The 24318-nt window shown below is 44.3% G+C and overlaps 1 protein-coding gene across 3 annotated transcripts in view; it reads right to left on the bottom strand.

Moving 5' to 3' along the window:
- Window positions 1-24318, bottom strand: part of MYO5B (myosin VB) — a 157490-nt gene that overhangs the window by 64538 nt on the left and 68634 nt on the right. For all 3 annotated transcript variants that reach the window (XM_065663542.1, XM_065663541.1, XM_065663543.1), the window contains exons 11-16: window positions 19731-19812; window positions 18015-18155; window positions 10882-11004; window positions 9547-9630; window positions 3672-3821; window positions 3443-3540 (exon numbers count right to left, since the gene is read on the bottom strand). In XM_065663542.1, the coding sequence (XP_065519614.1) occupies window positions 3443-3540; window positions 3672-3821; window positions 9547-9630; window positions 10882-11004; window positions 18015-18155; window positions 19731-19812 (678 nt within the window). The remainder of the gene's footprint in view (window positions 1-3442; window positions 3541-3671; window positions 3822-9546; window positions 9631-10881; window positions 11005-18014; window positions 18156-19730; window positions 19813-24318) is intronic.

The following is a 24318-nucleotide window of genomic DNA, read 5'->3' on the forward strand; positions in this document are numbered from 1 at the left end:
ATTGGATCAAGCCTGGACTCATACGATGCAGATGTCCATACCTGTGTTAGGTCTCCAGAACAAAGCAAGGAACAAAAGCTTCTCAGGTACCTGCTTGTCCCTTCCCGAAAGCCCAAAGTCTTTACACCTGCAGGTCAAGATTTCATGAATAATTCTGGCTGGCTCCTGCTGTGCAAAAGCAGCATAAGAAACAGTCTCCTGCTGCTTTGTGCATCTTTAAATTCCCTGGACCTGTCAAGTCTGCATCAAGTTATTCACTACAACACCATAAACACGATGCAGGATGGAAAATCAGTCTTGACTGTCACTCACTTCAAGGAAGAATCCACAAGGGAACAATTTCCATAACAATGTGTAATAAACAGGACTGGCAGATGGATGGCAAGCTTCAGTCCTGGAAGATCCCAGGGAAATCTACACTGTACACAAGGGGAACTTTCTACAACGTGGTCAAGCCTTGCTGAGTGCAGGTGAAATGCAGGAACCAGAGTGGCTGCAGTCACTTGTCAGCATGGAAAGCCAGGACTCTTTCTAGCAACAACTCCAGCTACAGGCTTAGGCTGAAAGAAGGGGCATAAAAGTGGGAAAACATGCATTATTATGAAGTCCTTTTCCTTGCCACGGGAAGTAGGAGCAGCTGGCAGTTTGCTTTTGGCTTGGAAACCCAAGTAAGAGATCGCAAACCCTGCCTGAAACAGAATTTGGAAGAAAAACTGTCAAAGTTACAGCTGAAGTCAGGCATTCCCCTCACACATCTCTCTCTGAAGTCTTCTCCATGAGGGATCAACCCCAAATGCAGCCTGCCATCAGACACGGCAAATATGATTGTGTGGTGCCAATGCTTCCTCCAGGCTGGAAGCCTTACACTTCTCAACTCCCTAAGAAACAAACCCGACATTTGGACCAAGATATAAAGGAGGAGTGAGAGCAATGCAGGGTGCAATCTACCCCCCCATGTCCAAAAGCTGAGGCAGCTATCAGGGCAGGCCCACAGCTCGGGGCTTTAGCCAGTCAAGGGCTGAAAAGCTCCAAAGACAGAGGTTGCACAACCTCAATGGGCAGCTTCTTCCACTGAGAGACTGTCCCTATGGAGAAGAAGTGTTTCCTCATCTCTAGTCTGAACCTCTCATGTCAATTGGTGGCCATTGACTCCTGCCCTACCACCACACACCACTGTATGATAGCCCCTGTAAATACTGGAAGGCTGCTATTAGGTCCCTTGTCTTCTCCAGGCTAAACATCTCATTTTGATGTAATGAAATGTAATGTTCTTGTAAGACAAAAAATGTTGGTTTAGGAAGAGAAAAAGCTCTGTGTTTTTTCAATGAACAATGAACATAACACGGAGTGTTCTGCATGCTACAAGATACCACTTCACTGCTAACCCGGAGTGGTGCCACTGATGTTTCATTTCACTAATGCCTCCTGACACTGTGCATTTTTCAGTACAAATGCAGACTCATTTACAGCCATCCCATTATTCTCCAGACCTGAGTTTTACATATAAGCAAATAGACTCTATTTGAGCCACATTAAGGATACAAATTCCTCAAGCCAGTGGCAGCAAGATCAACACTGACCAAGGTTTCCTCCTGAGTGAGGAGGAAATAATCTCTTGCAGAAAAAATCCCAGCACAAGACACCTGAACGAGTTTGTTCCAGTTTGTAGATGGGGATGCTCAACCCAAAGCACCCCGCTGTTGTTTCCAGCCCAAGGTGACTCCTGCAATGCTGGTGGCTGCACAGACACCTGCATGCAACTCCTCCCACAATCATTCTTGTGTCTGTTTCGATTTGCCCTTTATTCCCAAAATCCCAAGCTTTGACAACTCAGACATTTGCCAGATTGGGAGCACAACATTGAACCGAGGCATCACTCAGACTGCAGGCAGAGACATGCAGAATTATCTTCATGGTATTTGCTACCCATAACATCTCAGAAGTACTTCATTTAGGTAATTATTGCATCTTGACAACCAGAAGCTTGCACATTTATAAAACCATATTAACTGCATCCTGAGCATCACATGGAAAACTGAACTACAAAGTTAAAAGCAAAGAAGTGAAGCTGGATGGGCTGAAAGTAGAGCCAAGCAGGTACATGGAATCTTGGAAACACCCTTTGGGAAGGTGAAGCCATTTTAACATGAAGAGCATCTACCAGACCTTCACTACAGAAAAGTTAGAAAACACTTTAGTGCTTTATATAAAGGAAGCAACCAAACAAAAGTGTAATCCTGAATTTCACAGAATCATAGAATCATAAAATTTCATTTAAATTGACAACCTCTGCTATAGGCAACAAGCAATTGAGGCCCTAAGCATCTCCAGTACCTACAAAATGGTACATGAAATAGATAAAAGAAGCCCCACAGAAACTGCTGCCCCGGACAGCCAACAAAGCCTTCTCCACAGCTGTTAACTAACCATCTGATGAATCAGTTAAATGTAAGTCAGTTCCTGAATGTCTCCTAACCATTAATACTCTCTGCTTTTCTGTTTGCAGAAGAAGAGTCAAGCTGGGGAAGCTTCATGGGGCATACATACTCACCAGCATATCATGACCATGGGCAAACCCCTGTACAGATGCTTTGCCCTCCTTTGCAAGATACTGTCAGAGCCATCTCTGCGCTTGAAGGTGGCTGCATGCTCACCAGGAGCACTGAAACTACACTGAAACAGCTGGAGAGCACTGCCTCCCTGCTTATGGGTTACAATTATAACTCTGCTTTCTTAAATGTCACCACCTGCAGTTTATGGCAGAGCCTTTAAAGGACATCACAACAACATCTACAAGGCCCCTGCACACTAATAGCCAAGCCTTTTTAGAGTCAAAGGCAACAAAATTGGGTACAAGTACATTATCAAGATGTCAAACAAGGCTAACAGCCACTTGCTTACAACATCCACAGCTTGCCTTACATCTCTAAACTACAGTGACCAAGACTGGCTGTTTGCTTCAGCTGTTCACCCAACTGGAAACCTGCCTGAAGTTGATAAAGCCAGCTCTTTACTTTTTCCACATTTATTTTTGAAGTACCAAGACATTTCTATTCATTTTACAAGCCATTTTGCAATCATACTACTTACCTCCACTTTTTCATTTCTTTCTCTGCTACTTTTCACTGTTTAAATAGTCATAGTTATGTAAGTTTAAGTGATTCCAAGTTGAAAGTTTATAAATACCCTACCACTGCAAAGCAAGGATGCTCTGTATTAGCAGAGTGTATCTGCGAATCAGTACGACCTGCATTAGTTTTCATTTCAGGGACCAAAACCCCATAATGAAACCAAAGAGAAGTGACTCCAGCAATCTCCAAGGGCCTTCTAGTTACAGGGAAAATGTTACAAGGGGGAAAATCTCTTTAGCAAAAGGAAAAGTCCAAAGCACACTCTGTTGCTATAATTCTGAGCACATCTGCTTGTCTGGAAGCCCACTTACTTGAAGGAGAGCTTCTCATCATTGGGCTTGATGCAGCGCACGTAGTGTGGGGTGGTGGCATTCAGGGTCTCCATGAGCAAATGCAGTGAGTTGCGGAACTGAAAGATGAAACCAACAGCTTTTTATTTATCTCTTCTTCAAATCGAAGAAACAAGATCTTCGCTGCAATGATGTATCTGGATTCCCTCATTTCCCTGCCATCGACTGACCCCCTCAAATCATACGTTACCTGGTGCCCCACAGTTTTCTTGTGTTCCTTATTGGCAGCTTTGATGGCTGGTCTGGCGGAACGGACACTGATTTTGAGTGCTCCCTTTCCCACAGGAGAGGTGGATGCAGCATCCTTCTCATCTTGGAATAAGTCTGCTACCATCTGATACTAAAACAAAAGACAATGTTTGAACACCTCTGGTCCTGTTCTTTCCTGAATGAGCGCACTCAAGACCCACTGCTCCAGTCATTTTTTATCTATTTTAAACCAGGAAGAGGAAAGAGAGCACTAAATTGAAAGCAAGAAGTATTTTCCACATAAACCACGTCAGCAGGAACACAAACCATTCTGTTTTGTAGTCCACCAAACCTTGAAAGGTGCACATTAAATCAAACAAGAAAAAAGGAAGCAAAAAGAGGATGGTTAGCTCCAAGGCTGGATTGCTGAAGTGTTCTGGATTGCTGAAGTGTTGTTCAAGGCACAAAGCCCCCCCGAATGTGAGGTAATGCTTGCTCCCAGGCTTTGTTTCAAAGCAGTCATACAGTCCTGACCACAACAGGGACACATGTCCCTGCAATGGGGTCTCTACATGCAGACAGGCAGGAGCCTGCTCCCACCACAACCGAAGAAGCTGTCTTGCTTTTCCAAACAATTAAAAGAAGCCAGCACTTCCTCACTAATCACCTGCATTCAGCATGAATGAGCAAGGCGACAGCAGGACCGCTACTCTGCAGCCCTGGAAGCACTGCATTTAGCTGCTCAGATCCCTGAAGTCTGGGATTTCTGGCAAGCCAGCAGCAACATTTCCACTTCATGAGTGGCAGACCAGGTGAGCTGGCAAACGCAGTTAGTGCTGTTTGGGTTTTGTGGGGAACTTGTGTACTAAGTCATAACCTGGTCTGTTTAGCAAGGATGTTAAATTTTTACATCTCGGATCCAGTTATGCACCCACACTCCTGCCATGCTCCTGCCAAGATCCTGCCAAGCTGCACTTACATCCAAACAGTAAATTCTTCAATAAAAGAGTTTTCTTCAAGGAAAAACCACTGTCACCAGGTGGGATGTCACTTGTCACGAAGCTGAGCTGGGCTCCAGCCTGGTGACACTGCCAAAGCACGCATGACGCTGCCCCAGCACCACACACACCACCAGCAATGCCCACTCTGGAGCATGGGAGAAGGCATCAACATCACGCTTCACTTGTCCACACAAAACCACCGGCACAAGGCAGCAGCTTACTGCACGGTGCTCTTGCCTCCATCCCAAACTCATTTAAAAGCCAAACTTAGTTGTATATCCATTAAGATCCTGAGAAGAAAGCAGGGGTTTAACACTATGTAGACATTAACAGACAGCCCCGTGCTATAAAGGGCTGCCTGGCTCCCTGCCACATCCCTGGACTGACAGGAACATTTCCATCCCCGGTCTCACAGGCTGTTCACACAGCTTGCTAGCATGGCAGCCTAAATACCACTGTGGAAAGGAAACTCTTTGCATTACACTAGCTAATTGCTCGCAGGCTCCAGAATGGCACCCGCTCAGGTTCTTCTTCATACTCACTATTTGTATCTTTGCAGCTCACTCATTTCCTACCAGAATTAAGGTTCAAACCTTCTTTGCCTAACCCTTTATCCTCCCCCCAAAAAAGATATCCTCACAGCTGTATTTCAATGACATGTCACTGCCTTTGACTCCTTCAAACACAGGATGCCTGGGTGGCAAAGTGCTTAATGCTGGAAGACCTCCAACACAGGCTCCATTTTACTATCTCATGCTTGACAAAGCGGTGAAATCCTCAGCTGTAATTTCAGATTTCAAAATATCTTCTCAATACACAGCTAGGCATGCCATTGACCCCTTCGTTCACCTGCTATTCATAACAGCACTGCTTGCTCTTGCACAAACACTCAAAAAGAACCTCAGAAGTGAGCTTTCAGCTTGTGTAATGCAAAAAAAAAATAGTGTAACTGAGATGGTCTTTAGCAGCCCAGCATTTATTCCACAGATATTGGGGGATAAGCAAGGATAGATCCCTTTTTCCCAGTTGGCAGAGTCAAAACCATTGGTTCCCTTATTTGTAATTACAGAGAACTGGGACATAATAACTTCACAGCATGCCTGTATGCTTTCAGTCAGTATTCAAATCAGTCTCCTTAATTCAAAGAACATCAACTCTCAACTGTTTTAGCTGATCAGCACTAACAAAACTAATTGGCTTCTTTATAAAGTCCCTTTCACCACCTTGTTGACGGCAGTAACTGCATTCTAATTAGCAGAAGGCAATTCTGCCTTGGTGGGAGTGCTTCTTCAGCAATGCACTCGCTGAGAGAAGTGTTTAAGTCCTTGACTTGTTAAATTGAGTGTTCCCCGTTGCCCTGTGTATCACTTTAGTGAGGATATAAAGAAGAATGCAGTGAATACTGCTTGCAGGCCTGATCCTGAGTACAGGATGAAGGCCTCATAGCACAGCCTTTTGCAGCACAAGCTTAAGTTTTAGTCCAACTGGCACATCTGAGCAGCAGACTCAGCGCTGGCACTGCTGCTTGTTTTGGTTCAGAGAAACCAGGTTGCTTTTTTACAGCCAAAGAAAACAAACATATCTATCTGTTTATACTGATGGAGAGCGCATGGCAGGTGAGAAGCAAAACAGTCGAGATAATTGAATCCACCAGCCAACGGGGCTAGGGAAAGCAAGAGCAGAGGATCATGTTTTGGAAGCTTTGATTGTGGAGCATGACGATGCTCCTACCATGAGAAGCATTGCTCTTCCTCCCTGAAATGAAGGCACAGCATCAGCACAGGCTGACAGCAGCTGCTGCTCCCATGTCACTAAAGAAATGCCTCAAAGGCACATAGTTCATCAGACTATCACCCAAATGTTCTCAGAGCCATGTGTATTTGAGAGTGTTCTAGGCTGGATCACAGTGGAGATGCTGGTGTCACCTACAGAGCCACCACTGTGCATTCGCAAGGTCCTAACACCTTATCCCAAGGTGCATTAGCTTAGTTTGCAGGCCAGGTAAACCCAAATCTTTGGTCCTGAGGCATACACATTAATGGTTTTTTAGGTCAAGCAAACCAGTGGCAAGGAGCAGGGTTTTGAGGTTTTTTTGCTATTGAACCAAAGCCCAGCCTGCTCTGATGTTGTATTATGGTCCCTACATAAGAGAGACAACAATTTCAGCTTTTATTTATACATTTATTTACTTTGAGCAAGAAGTTACAGGTGGCACCATCCCCACCACTCTGCAACTCACTACTCCAGTGAGTTACACCTCTGCACCTGTGGGGAGAAGTCTGACAGAAAACCCTATCACTGACTGCTCTGTAGCACTACCTCCAACAGCAAATTCAGCACTTGCTAAATAATTCATTATACAGCATCAATTATTCCTGCAGGTTACCTGGTATTTTTAATAAGCTCTGATCATGCCCAGTTTTCACCCTGGGGGAACTGGGAGCTTCCTGAACACAAAGAGCTCTTGATTTGGGCATTATTAAAGCCCAGCTTCACAGTTATTAAACTCACAACTACCCCCATGGATGAGAAAATTGTACCTCTTGCCATCTTCATATGAATTCACTGCTGAGATGCAGGGCAAACCACTGATGACGCTCAAGTCATTTCCCATTCTCATCTCTCTTACCTTGGTCAGGAACAAACTCATGTTTAAAATGCTCCTAAAAATAATACTTCCTCCATCTCCCTTCATCACACTCTTTTATGGTGGCATTTAGAAGGTCACACCCAGCATTAAACCCAAGGGAGGTGGCATAAATAAGAGATATCTGAATGCACAACACATCTGCTGCAACACGCAGGGGGAGATTCACAATTTGTAATGAAGAAAAAAAAGCAAATGCAAGTTAGTGAAGTGGCCCATGGTGGGGAAGCTTTGAGATGGCTTGGAGAAAAGCAGATACGTTCCTTTGCTACACCACACATAAGGTCTGGTGGAAATAAAGGTGCTCAGAGTCATGCAGTCTCAATTTTGGCTGCTGGATGGAGTGTTGGATTTTGCAGGGATGGTTTTCATACTAACTCCTTAAGGGTCAAGGCCATTTTAAGTCTCAACTGCCAATGAAAGACTCAAGGTGGCAGGAGGGAGCTTTTGATCTGGTTTTAAACAACAAGGACTTATTATCATAGAATCATAGAATAGTTAGGGTTGGAAAGGACCTCAAGATCATCCAGTTCCAACCCCCCTGCCATGGGCAGGGACACCTCACACTAAACCATCCCACACAAGGCTTCATCCAACCTGGCCTTGAACACCGCCAGGGATGGAGCATTCACAACCTCCCTGGGCAACCCATTCCAGTGCCTCACCAGCCTAACAGGAAAGAATTTCCTCCTTAGATCCAATCTAAACTTCCCCTGTTTCAGTTTTAACCCGTTACCCCTTGTCCTGTCACTACAGTCCCTGACGAAGAGTCCCTCCCCAGCATCCCTATAGGCCCCCTTCAGGTACTGGAAGGCTGCTCTGAGGTCCCCACGCAGCCTTCTCTTCTCCAGGCTGAACAGCCCCAACTTCCTCAGCCTGTCTTCATACGGGAGGTGCTCCAGTCCCCTGATCATCCTCGTGGCCTCCTCTGGACTTGTTCCAACAGTTCCATGTCCTTTTTATGTTGAGGACACCAGAACTGCACACAATGCTCCAGGTGAGGTCTCACAAGAGCAGAGCAGAGGGGCAGGATCACCTCCTTTGACCTGCTGGTCACGCTCCTTTTGATGCAGCCCACATTAGATGTCAGTTATTGACGCTTTTAACCCAACCCACCCAAGTGCAGGCAGAACACTCAAGTGCCCATGGCAAAGAACAGTGCAGTAGCAGAAGCCAGCATAAAACCTGCTGTGTTCATACATGCAACTGTATACCCTTCAGCTTGAAGCCCACTTGCCAAGGGCTCATTTACTGCAGGCATAACCCATGCCAAAGCCTGCAGAGCTCCACAGCTTCTGCTTTTCTCCTTCCAACAGCCTGCAGAGCTCAGTGCCCTCAGGACTGAGGGAGACTTTAAACCGCATGTTCCAAAAAGCTCTTCACCAGGAGAGCTGGTTTTCGAGGTCAGTCAATACAGCTTGTTTGGTACCCAACATACGACGTGTTGACAACTTGTACAATACTCAGGAGAGGAAAAGTACATGGCACAAAATCTTGTAATACAAGAGTGGCAGCAAGCATGACCATCAATGTGTTAATTTGTCAATATTCTATATTGGCAGCAGTTTAAAATAGCTGTACAGCAGCTGGAATGTCTAGGAGTTGCACTGGATTTCCATCGTTGTATATTAAACCTATTTTTGCACCCTAATTATTAAAATAACTAAAAGTCACAGGGCCAACCATGATGGACTACAGCTAAGGGGAACAGCCATTTTCATACAGAAGGTTGGTAGGGTCAGCAACACTATCCACAATATACAAACTATACTGCTGAAGTGGTTTTTAATCCAAGAACACCTTTGGTGCCAGGTGTTGGGTGGGAAGCTCTGAGTAAGAGTTAAGTTGAATTTACTATGCCCCAAAACTAGCTGTTCCCAGTTTTGTTCCTGACCAAAAACGACGAGGACCAGCAGGTTTGGAAAAGGTTTATGTGATGCATCTTGACAGCATAGCAACACACCTCATCCAACAAGGTGTAAGAGAGCAGAGGACTAAGCACATCCACACCTGGGTACAACGACAGCCCCCAGCTCCCTCCTGTCACTCCACCACACCCCACTCCTTTGCCTCATGTGCTGCTGTTAGCAGCCGGAGGCACCTACGTGTTCACATACACAGCATGCTGTGACATGGCTTGGGCATGAACGTATGAAGTGTATGCACTGGAAAGAAGCAGCGTCAATATAGCTCCAACCAGGACCACTACCCCAGCTTGTGCCTTTTACCTTGCTGGCTTTCAGGATGTTGATCTGTTCCTCATACACAGTGTCCCTGTTCTTCTCCAGAAATCCCTCACTCTGGTATTCCACCTAGCAGGAGACAAAGGAAGAAGCCCAGAGGTTAAAGTCGAGCCACACAACGACAAGTACCTATGACTGCTCCCCTACTGTCAGGAGTTAACCTGAAAGACCTGAAAGAGAGAAATAAGGGGGCCCAATTGGAATTTAAAGGTCACTCTTTATCAAAGAAAGTGAATCTGAACGAAAGCAAACTCCTCACAGACTGTTCCTTAGTCTAATGACTGCTCTATATGGGATGCAACCGCACTTCCATGGCAACCAGTAGTAAAAATGCAAAGATTATCAATATCTCTACATGCTCTTTTGTTCACTCCTGAATGCCTTGTAAGCTGATCAATAAATATAAACAAAATGCCCTGGCTATGTCTCTTGTTTCTGAATTGCTGAGGGTTGGGATGCAAAGGAAGGATTTAGAAAAGACATAAAATCTTGTTTCATTTTTTACATTCAAAGTTGACTAAAATAACTGACATGCATACACAAAAAAGAAAAAAAGAGGAAAACTTGTTAAGAGATATTGCTTATGAACAATGCTTGTGCAAAATCACATGCTTAAGGAAAGGTATTGACCTTTGCCATGAAAAGCGGTGCTTGCATTCAGAGCAGACCTGGTTAGGAGAAGTCCCTGCACAGATCAGAACTCCTGCACGTCATCTGGCTCCTTGAACACATCCCCAGGTTGTTCTTACGTTTCCCTTTCTAACAAACGTGTTCTGGATAACTGCAACCTTTTAAGTTTATTTGCTGTGAAGGACACTTGTCACATCAGGGATTCAATGAAGCTGGAGCCCATGGACAAGATGCTACAGCACCAGACACTGGGATGTAGAGTCCTACAACTTGCATCTCGTCCCTCAGAAGGGTGGGATCAGCCTATGGTCACCTCTCATGCACTCTTCTCCACCATGCCTTGCTGATGCTCGCAGCTCCTGCTCTTCAAAAGCAATTCCCTTTTCCGACACACTTTCATCAAGCTGCCCTTACAGAAACCTATTTGTTGCAGCTTTGAGAAAGAGGATTTTTCTCTCCTCTGGAAAGCACTGTTTAAAGCTTAGTGCAATAGTTTGGAGCCTGAAGTCCTCCAAGTTGATCTAGGTTTGAGCACCGAATCGAGACTACTGCCAACCAGGCATCCCTATCACTAAGAAGCAGTTCACTGGTACTACAGACTAATTCTCCTTCACTAGGCTCTTTCTTCCAATCCATTCGTTTCCCATTTCTGCATTCACATCCCAGCACACACGACATGCACCCGGTTACCTTATCAGCAAAGTGCAGGATAATGAAGGAGGTGTTGGACATCCGGGGCTTCTGGAAGTGCTGGCTGTTGGTGTGCCGGTCATACAGCTTCTGAGCCCAGTTCTGGTCAGTGCCTTTGGGAACCTGAATGGGGAGAAAATGGACCAAAAAAAGTCATGGTCAGACATGCAGAAGGGATGCAAGGAGATTTTGGAAGAGCCCTCCTTGGGGGCTGCATGTAATCCATGTGGGCTACAGGAATATTTGAAAAACAAAGTCCATTCCCCAGCACTCAGAGTACGAGCGATTTTATTTTCATGTATATTCTTAAAATCACAGAATAGAATCATGGAAAAGTTCAGGTTGGCTTGAAAAGACCTGTAGGACCACCAAGTCCAAGTTCCAAGACTGTAGAGCTCTTGATAAACACAGTAAAATTTCATTTCCAGTGAAAACCACCCAAATGGTGGTTCTGCTCCAACAGCCTGAATAACTCTCGTGAGGGGGGAGGGGGAAATAAAAAAAAGATTGAACAAGTGTATTTGCAATTAATTTACACTAATTGCTCAGGCAGTAATATTACTTTTTTAATGCAATTTTTGGTGACCAAATAGTTCCACAGCCACTTGAGACAACACGCAAGAGGTTGTGTTTTATTTCATTAAAAATAATTACAACAAAGTTATAATTTTAAAATATTAAAATAAAAATAATAATAAAATTATTATTATTAAGAAACTTCTTTCTCTTAGGAGGCTTGGGAGGTCATTTGGATCCCAAACACAGGATGCATTAACCCCAGTTGCACATAGCATTGGCATTAATTGTCCAGCAAGGAAATGAATTACTTTCCATGAATCAGCAGTTGTAAGTAGGGTTTGAGCTCATGTTCCTAGTCAGCACCTGTAGGTTTTACCCGCTAAATAACAGTAAACTCCTTCAGTTAATGCAAGGTAGGGGAGTGGAGACACAATAATCATTTGGGTTTGTTCTACTATTTTTTAACTTCATACAGCTGTATAGCAGCAGAGGAGGCCATGGAGATGCTACGAGGGCTGGAGCAGCTCTGCTCTGGAGCCAGGCTGAGAGAGCTGGGCTGGGGCAGCCTGGAGAAGAGAAGGCTCCTGAAGGGGAGACCTGAGAGCAGCTCCAGTGCCTAAAGGGGCTGCTGGAAAGCTGGAGAGGGGCTTGGGACAAGGGCCTGTAGGGACAGGCTAAGGGGAAGTCCAGATACATTTTTACAGTTAGGATCTTGTTTCTTCACTTTAAAGCAGAGATAAATAAAAAGCTGTGGGGAGGAAAGTGAGGCAGCTTTCCCATGCCCCATGTTGTAGTATGGGAACAGTTTGGACATTGCATTTTGGACACCTTCTAGCAGTGTCTGTGGAAGAGCACGATGGGGTAGTCTTGACTGGAAGGAGTTGCCCCATCCCTGCCAGTGTTCAAAGCCAGGCTGGACAGGGCTTTTTGTCACTAGACCAGGAGCAGTCTGGTCTAGTGACAGGGCTTTGGAACTGAATGAGCTTTAAGGTCCGTGCCAATGCAAACCAGTCTGGGATTCGTTGATTCTATAATAATAAATTGTAACTTTTGATACCCTTATGATTACATTTCCCATAAAGACTTATTTTTTTAGGGTATATTTCTGTCCCTCTCTGCTAACCAGCCAATACCCACAAAGCTTTCCAAAAAACATAAGGGTATTTGAGGAAAGCAGCTTTGCTGTAAATAACTGTTGTTTTATACTTTTCCAGAAAAATCAGTTCGCCACAAAGCAAAATTCTTGAAAACTGAGGGAAACAAAGAGAGAAATTGTTGCAGTTGAGGGGTAGGGACCACAGCTAATGGGGTTTATCTGCATCTCTCCATCCACAGCAGAAGGCACAGACTGGTGGACCTGCCATCACTGTCAATAGGACAGCAATGGTTGCACACACATTTCTAACAAAAAATGGCTGACTGGATTATTTAGGTTAGAAAAAGAGAAGAGTCAGAACAAAAGTGTTAGGCAATATTTAAAATTAGATAGGACAAAGCCTGGAAACCACAGAATAATTGTGCAGCGTCAGGGAAAGCTCTGGATCATCCATCAGGTGTTCACCTTTATATGAAAAGTGACATAGGAAACAGGAGGAGCAAACAGTAAGAAGGAAAACTTGAGACAGAAGAGAACTGTTTTTTAATGCTGCTTTGAAACAGCCTTTGATTTAATGACAGCAAACCAAAGCAGACCAGAAAGGTTCTGGACACAGTGACAAGCATCTCCCATCCCCGTTAAGTGGAAGAAATGGCTGAACTAAATGAAGCAGCCACTCCTGCAAGCCATGTTATCACAGATGTATTTATATTTGACAGTTCTTAGTGTAGCCACTTATGGATACACATAGAAATAACACAAAACTATATATAAACATTGAAAGGCATTTAGTTAAGCAATTCAATTATTCTAATACTATGCAATTCTATGCAGTTCTGTTGTACACAATTGTTATGCAACAGACATGTATGTTTATGACATTTTATAAATGCAGATGGGTTTCTTTCCATCAGTTGTATTTCATATTTACATGTAAAAAACATCCTTTCTGGTACTATCATTAGCTGTGTACTGCTCAAGACTGAGCTGGAGGTGCAGAGCAAGAGTACCACAGCCACCTGAGCTGCCAGATGCTTATTTAAGAGATGAACTTCAAAGGCATCACTCCTGCCTCCCAGAAGGAGGGGTTCACCATACCCACACCACTCTCTGCTCACTGTTGTGCAGCCTGGGTATTTTTAGCTGCCTGAGAAGAACCTAATAGGGACCAAGTCCTCGGGATAAAAACTAGCAGGGCCATTACGTGTACTACTGTAACAGCTTTTGGTATTGGCTTGGCAGTTTAAGGCTGCTGAGAAAGTTATTTACAGACTATCTCATTAGTGCAAGACCTTTTTTAGGGGATGGGGAAGAGAAACCTACTGATTTGCAAGTATTGCACGTAAATCTCTAAATGGGAAAAACCTTACAGTAGTAATTGCACAAGGTGACCTCTTCTGCTCATCCGCATTCACCACCCCTGTGCCCATTACTGTGTAAAATTGGTCCGGCAGCGTAATCCTATCCAGTGTCACCTCACATCTCCAAATGCTGTCTCCTGTCCTCTGACCTGCCAGGAGCTACTGCAATCGAAATCATACAACCCCAGAGTGGTTTCGGTTGGAAGAGACAATCTCAAAGCTCATCCAGCCCCAACCCCTGCCACAGGCAAGGACACCTTCCACTAGAGCAGCTTGCTCCAAGCCCCTGTGTCCAACCTGGCCTTGAGCACTGCCAGGGATGGGGCAGCCACAGCTTCTCTGGGCACCCTGTGCCAGCGCCTCAGCACCCTCACAATAAAGAATTTCTTCCCTATATCTAACCTAAATCTCCCCTAAATTGAACCTACCCAGCTAAGCCAGCATCAGCCCCCCAAGCTCAAGTCCACTGCTTTTGTATCAGAAACATCCTAGGGTGAAGAACCCACCATGACCATCATGCAGCTCAGGAGATATTTGGGATTGCATGGATTGAAGAGTGAGATTCCCTCCACCATCACCTCCAATGGAAGGACAATTAACTGGATAAAAGCAATAAAGGTCAATTCTGACCTAATAATCTAAAACACAGTAGGAGCTATTAGTGTTTTATTTCTTTTCTCACTATTCCATTAAATGTTAAATCCTGAAGAGGGCCTGGGCTTCATCCGCGCTCCAGAGACATGTTCCACTGCAAGTGATGTGTCTGACTTTTAAGTCACAAAAGCTGACAGCGTGACGTAGATGAGGTTATTCTGCCTTTGAATGCCTGAAAGGAAAGCCCAGAGGTCCAATCTTCGTGTATCTGCTCATGGAGCCGAAATCTCGCAGACAAGACAGGGTTAGCCAGACAAGACAGGGCAGCACAGGAAGGCAGCATGCTGATTTCTAATGTTTAAAAACCTAACTATTGCAGGCAAGGAAAACACATTTGCTCAAATACCCAAGTTCACAGCAATGCTTAGAGAAAAGCAGGATTGAAAACCAGTCCGCTAGAAGCAGACCTCAGTGTTTCTGGCAGTTGACAGAAGGACACACGAAAGGTTAAAGAGCACCCTTTGAAAATACACTTGGCACATTAACAGTGTAACACGATGGCAATGTGCCATAAAACACAAAACAGAACCACAAGAGAGTTCAAGAATATGAGGGAGCTTATGTCTTCGGTTAGACACATCCCCCTTTGGCATCCTTGAGGGTCACATCACACCTCAGCAGAAAGAATTTCAGTAAGGTCCCTAATAAATCTTGGATAACAATGATTAACCAAGATTATACCGTGATTAACACATCAAGCCTTACAACCAGCCCATTCTTAATGAAACCCTTTTAGATGCACTTCATGCTAACGAAAATCTTTTTCATTAGTTTTTCCATTTCCACTCCCATCCCAACACCATAGGCCAAAGCAAGAAAGCAGCCAAACAGCAAGACACCTTATGGAGAAACCTGGACATCCACAGCAGCTTCTGACTATACTCCCTAATGGCACTTTGGAAGCATACAGAAGGCAAGCATCACTCCAACAGAGGAAGTAGTTTAAGCCTGAAGAGCAGAATACCTCATCCAGCTTTGACACAGTGATTTAACTTCATTATTTAGAGGGTTTTCAACTTCCATTGAGGATAATTTACACCTCTTAAAAAAATCAGCCTGTCTGGTCCTGTTCTTCTCTAAGCAATGACAAGACTCTCATATGACTTTTGTTAGCTGAAGTGCTCCAGCACATACCCAACCACCCCCTCCCAATCTCACATTAAAGACTTAAAGAAATCCATACTGTGAAGCAAGAATATTAGCAACAAACCCTCCGCTTTTGCGCTAATGTTTCATTATGTTGCCAGGACCCCCTCGATGCCCATTTCAAGTCCTGCAGTATATTTATCTGCCACTGAATGTGCTAACAAGATGACTTACAATTACCCTATTGTGGTCTTGTGCCTGTCATGGCCAGCTCTCCCCAAGAGGTGAACCACTGCTGGGGGGGGTAAAGATTTTCATCCATAAACTGTTGCTTTTGGCTGACAGGCTTTGCTGAAATTTTCATAAAGCTGGAAAACGCTTGTAGGTTATTACAAAAGAGACTACTACAGGGCCCGTAATAAAAGCCTGTGACTAATGACAGCATTCCCACTGACAGGTAAATACCCAGATAATTGGCATTTGATGGAGTGCAGGGAATAGGTCTTGCATTTCATTCTTTTAGACAAAAGAACCCCAAAACATGGAGGAAAACAGTAGTACCAGGTGTATCTACAGCAAAGTCGCCCATATTACTGTTGATGTATAGGATTTGCTCCAACTAGTGCCGTGTCACCAGCAGCAACCAGTGCCAGGTGCTTTGGAGAGGAGCGAAGTGCATTACCTGTCAATATGGCATGAGGGACACTTTACAGTACCCAGGAGCTGGTTTGTGCCTTAAGAATTTACCAGGCTTAAAAGAACAGAGACCAAATGAAATAGTGCTGAGTATCAAGCACTATCTGACCTCCTTCTGAGCCAACACAGAGTAAGATGCTATTTTTAAGGGCACGGAATTAAGTTTAATTTTTTCTCATTTTTAAGGAGTTTTCACAAGACTGGATTTGAAAAGGTCAAAGAACCAGCCCTGAGGTTGGGACAGCCCTGTCATGCCTGGGACTGCAGCCTTGTCACTTGGAGAGAGCAGCCGCTTGACAGGTCACCTCCCTCCCGGACAAGGACAGGTCACACATCTCTTTAAATCCCAACAGGGACACTAGTCTAAATAATGGATCCAAAAATCTTTCCCTCTGATGCAATGTGACATTCACACTCTTGAGCCACAGGATCTGTCCCATACCCATGGATCTCACCAACCCAGCAAGAGTTCGGTCTGTCCTTCTTATCACCTTGGCTATCCTGGTAAACGGGCCCTACCCTGCTTCAGCTCTCCCATCAATCCCTGCCTCACCCTTCCCTGCACTTGTTCAAAAATGTTTAACGCCCTCCCACAATCAGGAGGACACTTGTTGACACGGAATCAGAGTCTCAATAGAAACTCTTCCCAAAGACAACTTGTTGAATGCACCACAGCAAAACCAGTCTGAGGCTTCACAAGGCACCCACATCCAGCAGGAAAGCCCTTCCACCAGGCTATTCAAGCCTTAAAAAGGCTCAGTTCGTGGCTGAATTGGTCAAACTTCAACTTTTAGCTATTGCACACTAGAGCGTTTTGTGTCAAAGGGTCTGAAAACCCTCCCACTGTCTGACTGATGCTCATTCATGCAGCACTTAAGTTTCTTTATCCTCAGCATCACAATGTTTTATATGTTTTATAGATTTGGTAACACTCTCTCTGGCATTTCCTCATTATCATTGTTGAGCAGAGGCCAGAACTGGATGAGATATAAACTGCCCTTTTCATCACAGCATCACACTGAGCTCTCCCGTTGAGATGATGATATCTAAAGACTCTGGACTTTCCACCTACTCTTCAAACCAAAGATCTTCAAAACAGGGATCTCAACTTCCTACGGAAATCTCCCATCTTACATTTCTTTTCATAAATAGATTTGATAATTCATGACTGAAAAAGGAATGAGTGAGTCCAACCTTTCTTATGGATTCTCATGAAAGTTTGTGGTTCTGGCCTGTTTTCTCAACTTTCTGGCAAGATTTAATTTAGGCTAGTGTGAGAGAGAGAGATTGAGTAAAAGATGGCAAGCTATCCTCCCAACATCACTAGCATCTGAAGCCTGTATGTTAAATGCAATCAACTTTACCCAAAATAGCTATCACAAGAGGACTCAGGTTTCCCTTGAGACAAAATCAGATTTGAGACAGGGAGCTCCCGGATAACACTGAAGGAATCAAAAGTCAAAGCAATGACTATTCCTAAGTACAGCCAGGCCAGAAACATGAGTTCTAGCAACACATGGAGAGATCAGGTGCCCAGGTTGGTAGCAAACATCTGCCATGGAGGGTCTTGGTGGTCCTAAAGCAAAAATACCAAGAGCCTACACCAGCAATGCATGTGTAAGAAGGTATTTACTCTCTTGCAAGATACCACAGATTAAAGCCCATTCTTCACCTTTTATAGAAATAAAAATGCCAGTGAAAAGGTAGGTAGTCCTCTTTACCTTGCACTCTTCATCCAGCAGGTCCAAGATACCAAGTTTCGCCTCTATAAGGTCTATGCAGGGCTGGTTATCGTAGAAGTCTATGAGAGTCCAAGGGATTCCTTCCTTCATGTACTCTTCTTGTTCCAGCTTAAACACATGCTGAGAATGGAAAAACAGCAGTTACTGATAGTGACTCCAGCCAACACAGCACCAGCAACTTCCCTGTTCACCCACTTGTCCCTGCTGGAGTATTCTGTCAATACATCCAGATGCCATAGAAGCTTTAGGTGTCCTCATGTACAGCTTTGTATAGGCTCTGCCATTTACTCAATCTAGGTTCTGCTAAGAAAAATAAAAGCATTACACTAGGAAACCACAGGACAGGAGGAAACAAAAAGTTTTTAAATGACTTTTGCTAAAAAACAACTGAAGTGATGACAGTATCAGTACATCTGGGTGAACACCATATATTGAAATGGCAACGATGTATGTATCTCTTGGGCTGACAAAGATCCCTCTCTCCCTTAGTGCTCTGCTGATTAGACTAATGACCTGCAGCAGGTTCACAAGCTGTGTGAGTTCATGTGCCCCCATCTCTGAGCAGAGCTTCACAAAGAGCATCCATCATCCTACAAGGGATATCAGCAGCAATATCTGACTCAGGAACACTTCTATTGCAGATTTTTATTTTAAGGAAAAAAAATAATTTTAAAACTCCTTGCCCGGCTTCTGTATCTGCCCAAGCAGATAAATTGTCTGTGGCTATTTCTGAGATACCCTAAGCATATTAAAAAATGATTTTTCAAACGCACTTTTTTCTTCAAAGATAGCTTTTAAAAATCTCTTCAAACATGTCATCTCAGAGTTTGAATTAATAAGCTTCAGAAGTGATAGTTGGACATACTAAGTAAGATATGAATGGTGCAAATACAGTCCATAATTTACTTTTCATTTTTAGCAGCAGTGATCTGATAAATTAGATATACTGGAAATGTTCATGTCCATGCATATTATACAGTTTCAAAGTGCCAGACTGCTCTGGAGTACTTAGCTGCTCATATTTAACAATTTTTCCTTTGTATCCTGAAACTAGTAGCGTTTTTTTCCCTGCTGGCAACAAGAAGCAGATGACAACCCCTTCCCGGTTTCACTTCCAGTGCAAGCGTTTCTATCTAATAAAATAGTATAATCTCTGGGTTTTGCGAGGCAATTTGAAGTGAAAAACAGGGAGTGTGTCCAATCCTACTATTTAATACAGAGCTTTTGTTGCAGAGGTTTAAGCCACACTTAATGGGGCAGGTTTCCACCCATGCTTTTTAGCACACTGGAAAACTGGACTCAGCACACCACCAACCAGGCTTTGGTTTAGGACTGAAACTACACACACACACAAAAAAAAAAAAAAGAAAAAAAAAAAAGAAAAAAAAAAAAGAAAAATTGTCAAACTATCTACTTATTCAAAACCATCATTGAACCTCTGAGTAAACCATTTCAAGCCTGTTCCGGTATCAAGCTGAGCCACATTGTCAACTTGATATATTTAATGTAACTGCAATGTAAAATCATAACCTGTGAGATGGCATCATAGAATAAAGACTATATTCTTGCTGTCCATGAGATCTGGCAAAGCTGCAGGTAAATGCCATGAAGTGGAAGCAAATATACAATAATCCCACCTTAAGAAAATCCGTATTTTCTGCTAACTTTTATGGAACATTTCCAAGCTGACCTTACCAAGTTGAACTGCTGCTGGAGCTTTTCGTTGGCGTAGTTGATACAAAACTGTTCAAAGCTGTTCACTTCAAAAGTTTCAAACCTGCAAAGCAATGAATAAACCGGCATCAGGCATTTCTTTGTCTCAAAACCTACTTTCCACTGCAGCTGTGTCATATGCAGGATGGGGAGCACCAGTTACTCAACTATCTCTTCGCGTTCCTCCTATCCCAGATCCACACTTTATTCCTCATTCCCTAAAATGTCTATCTTTCCTTGCCATAACTCGAGGGATTTGAGAGGGCTCTTCCTCTGTGCATAAATGAGATATTTGGCACGACTGTAGCTTCCTGCCCATCAGGCAGAAGTGCTGTTTGAGATAAGAAATGTAACAGCCTCTCTCGGGGAAAAATATTCTGAAATACTAAGTCCAAATATATTCACTGCAAAGGTGATAAAGAGACAGTAGCTGCTGTCTTAAAAGACCAAACATGGTATTTTTAATGCAATTCAACAGAGCAGAAAACCAAGGTATTAAATCCATAATTATAGCCTCCATATTGCGTTCCTGACAGCATAAAAATTGGATACATGTAAGCAAGTCACTTCTGGAAAGCAGAGGGAAAAATAGTGCTTTCAGGTCCAATTTCAACACATTCTTTAGGAGCTTGGTGTTGGCCTTGGTGATCCTCTCTTCACCAGGGCTTCCAAAGCTCCCCTTGTCAAAACATAATCCAAACCCTCCTCAGACCACTGGCCAACTCCAAACCGAGCTTGAAACTGGCTTCCTAGTCACAGATAGCAAAGAAAAATCTGCAGTCCTTACAGCACAAACTACAGGCAAGCAGCAGAGCACCAGCAGAGCCCTCAGGGCGACAGAAGCTGAAGCACTTGAAGCCCAGGGACAGGCAGAGGGAGTTGGGTTTGTTCTCAAAAAACCCAGGACCACCGGGAATTAATGTTATTTGTATTTCTGTTTTTAAAGCACACTGGGAAAGGAGAGGAAAAAGGTCTTTCACACAGGACTGTAAGGATTAAACTAAGGCAAGAAGTGGCAAGTCTCCCTCCGCTTGACGAATAAGCAGCTGCAATGATAAATGCACTTCGAAGTAATTGCTTGGGTAATAGGTGCTGTAGGAGCTGGCAGAACAGACTTAAAGCACTAAAAAAAATGAAGTTCTTTTCCCTTCCTTTCTCCCCCTTGCCCCTCAAACATAAATCAGTATTTCTGCTTCTTTCTGGGGGCTACCAGGCTGTTATCCATTTGATGCAGTATTGTCAGGTGTTAATGCCCTCACCATACAAAATGCCTGGGCCCTTGAGGAAAGACAATGCAAAAATGTAGAAGAAAAAGAGGGAACAGGAGAAAGAAGCTACTTTTGTGCTTTTATCAGCCGCACAGTCCTGAAGAAACCCAGGACTGATCTGCTCTCTGTCTGTGCCAGGGATGGCGTTGTGCCTCGAGCCAGTGCAGCCCATGCCAAGCAGAGGATGCTCAATTCATCCCCATCCCACAGGAACTGAGTTTTACAATCTTTAATGCAACAAGATTTGGTGTATGGGACCAGCAAGTGTTTGATATAAACACATGGCCAGAGCCTCAGTGATCAGCATGTCCTTGAAGAGCTTCTGCTATGATTGATCTTGGTTGTATGCCCGTTGCGCAATGAGGATCACTGCCTTCATCTCTTGTAACTAAAGGTGCACAACTTTCCCAGGACTCTTTGGAAACACCAACTCCTGCAGGCTCATGATCAGAGCAACAGGGCAAGAAAAGCTTTAATTGGAACAGAGATGAAAAGACAATGGTGAGCTAGGTGGCAATACCCAAGAGTGGCAGTACAAGAGGGAAAGATAGCGGAGTGGAAACTCTCTTTTGACTTCAGAGACGGCAGATGTGACTTATGAACCCTCTCAGCAGATGCTGGTCAGGGGCAGAGTAGCTTTACCACATCAACTCCAAGGGAGATCGTGTGAAATCACTAATTAAAGGATTCTGCCAGAGCAGTTTGCTAATTGATGGAGCAGACCTGTCACTAGCTTCATATGTGCACTCACCAGGAGGTCCTACCTGCCCAGAGTGACTGCACTGAGATGACATCCTAATGGGAAAAGCAAACAAATGGCTTTTTGATTTCTAGTACTTTCAGTGCACCATACCTTGGTGTATTAAATAAGCTTACTCACGAACCCAGCCCATCCCTGTGGCTTCCAGGAAGGCACATTGTGAGCAAGTACAAGGGGACAAATACCACATTTTGGCTTTTCTCCTATTCTCTATTCTGCTGTGCGACTAGTATATCCTAAATCCACTGCAGCATCAGGGTGTATACTAAAATATTTAAAGTTCATAAATAAGTCCAGAATACAGCTGGCCATGTGGGTGTTCACACTTCACATGGCAAACAGGGAAAAGTTATCCCACCCAAGCCCAGGAATGTCACATGAATTCACTCTTCAAACTGCAGTATTGTTACTATAGCAAATAGCATGCTTTCAAATAAATACAATAAAGGCTTTTAATGCTGCACCCTCTCACTTCCGTGTTAGAAGAGAATAAAGAAGTCGAGCATCAGAGATTTAGGAAACAAACCCAATCATCTCTGCACCTCTGGCTTGGCTCCTGTCTCTAGAAATCCCACTTTCGGGGCAGCTTTCCCCTGGAATGCTGGGACCGAGGTGCTCTGGGAATGTCAGAGATGTGGTGAAGGCTGCTTGCAGGATCCTGCCTTTCTAGCTTAATTTCCCTCTCAGAGGAAATACAGACTGGGGTGGGGAGAGAAGAGGAGGAAGTCCAATATTTAGCAGAATGCATTAAAACTCCCAAATTGCCTGAGTCTAGAGAATGAAACCACCTTCAGGGACTGCAGAGAGCCAGGCTGTCATCACCTAAAACCCCTGCATTGTGAAATACTTGGCATTTAGACAGACCTACCCCTTTATGAAAGGGATTTATGGTGTCTTTAAGAGCTTGGACTCACACACCAGCATTATAGGCTGAAGCACGGACACCCTCCTCCAGCAGACCTGCTTCTTTTGATAGGACCTGCAGGTCCCTGTGGAAAAGAAGCCCTCCTGTACCCTGCATTGACAGCAGTGCTGTAAAAGCGTCTCTGTCTGGACATGACGCACCAAGGACCTGCATTTAAGGCATGTTTTTCTTCCACACTAACAGATTTTCAAGCCCAGCTTAATCTTTCATGAGCGTTATATCCTCAAGTCTCCTTCAGGTTTCTGAAAGACTGCGTCTGATTTTCTAACTCAGACATCCAGTTTTTCTGCTGTGACCCACTATCGGCTGCATGGCTTCATCCCAAAGCTTGCTTTATGACACCCCAGCCTGTAGAAATCTTCATCTGTAGGGACACTGATGGGAAACAACTTTTCCATCTCATACAGCCTTCAAACCAGACTGTGCCAATCCCATCTCATTATTTAACATCTTCCAGGTCCTGTGTTATCTATTGAAGAGAGCCCAGACACTTGCAAACCTTTGAGAGCAACCTCACCATCTCAAACCATCTCAAATACCACTGATATCTGAAACCCCCAAAAGAGGACTGTATTCTTATCATACTTAATACAAGTACCCCCCTAAATCTTACCATAAGGCCACAGTAACTGGTGGAGATGAGCAGGCAGTGGACTACGCTGATGCTCCAGCACTTTCTGGCAGCCTTTCTGCTGCTGTGGCTGCTCAGCAGATGTTAAAATCAACATCCCAAACACCAGTAGCTGCAGAAACCCCATGGGAGGTTTCATACCAAGACCAAACTCCAGTAACTGTGTAGGTATTATAGCCATAAAAACTTTCTGCAGCTGACCCAGAATAGCTTTGGCAGGATTTAACTCTGAACTTCAGGTCCACCTAGATCTGACAGACCTTCACGAGAAGTCTGCCATTACATGAGATTAGAGACTGAGCAAGCACAGCAACTGCACTGGGTCCGGGACTGGTTCCTGAAGCAGCTACAACTCATCCATCCCTCATTCCCCTCCAAAACAGGGGCATCTCAATATGTTCAGGGAGCGCAGCTGGTCACTGCTGTCCCACTTACAACCACAGAATGGTTTTGGTTAGAAGGGACATTTGAAGGTCATCTAGTCCAACCTGCATAAGTAAGGACATCTTCAACTAAACAGGTTGTTCAGAGCCCTCTCCAACCTGATCTTGAATATTTCCTGTGATAGGGCACCTACCACTTCCCTGGGTATACCTCTGACTTCTCTCCTTGCCCTTGCTCCCCCAAAAGACAGAGAATGGATGGTGTTGGAAGAGGAGAAGGGAAAATCTAAACCCTGAAGACCTCTTCCCTTTTCCACCCCACAAATGGCAGAATCCCTCCCTTTCTCCCCCACATTCTGCTTCTTTGCAGCACTTCAGCTAAAATGAGCTCGAGCTCAAGCTCAATCTACAAGGGCTCAGGTGTCAGGGTGACAGGCTGACAGTAACTCGCACCCAGACCGAATTTAGAGCAGCTCATTGCCCCTGAGGTTGCAGGCTGCAGTCCTTGCCTGCTGCTATGGCAGAGCTTTTTGCACCTTACCCTGTCCTGCAGCAGGTTTCCAAAGACCTCTGAAACACAAGGGCCCTGCAGCATCAGTTTCA

The sequence above is a fragment of the Lathamus discolor genome, chromosome Z, assembly GCF_037157495.1.
Source record: "Lathamus discolor isolate bLatDis1 chromosome Z, bLatDis1.hap1, whole genome shotgun sequence".
Classification (NCBI taxonomy): Eukaryota; Metazoa; Chordata; class Aves; order Psittaciformes; family Psittacidae; genus Lathamus; species Lathamus discolor.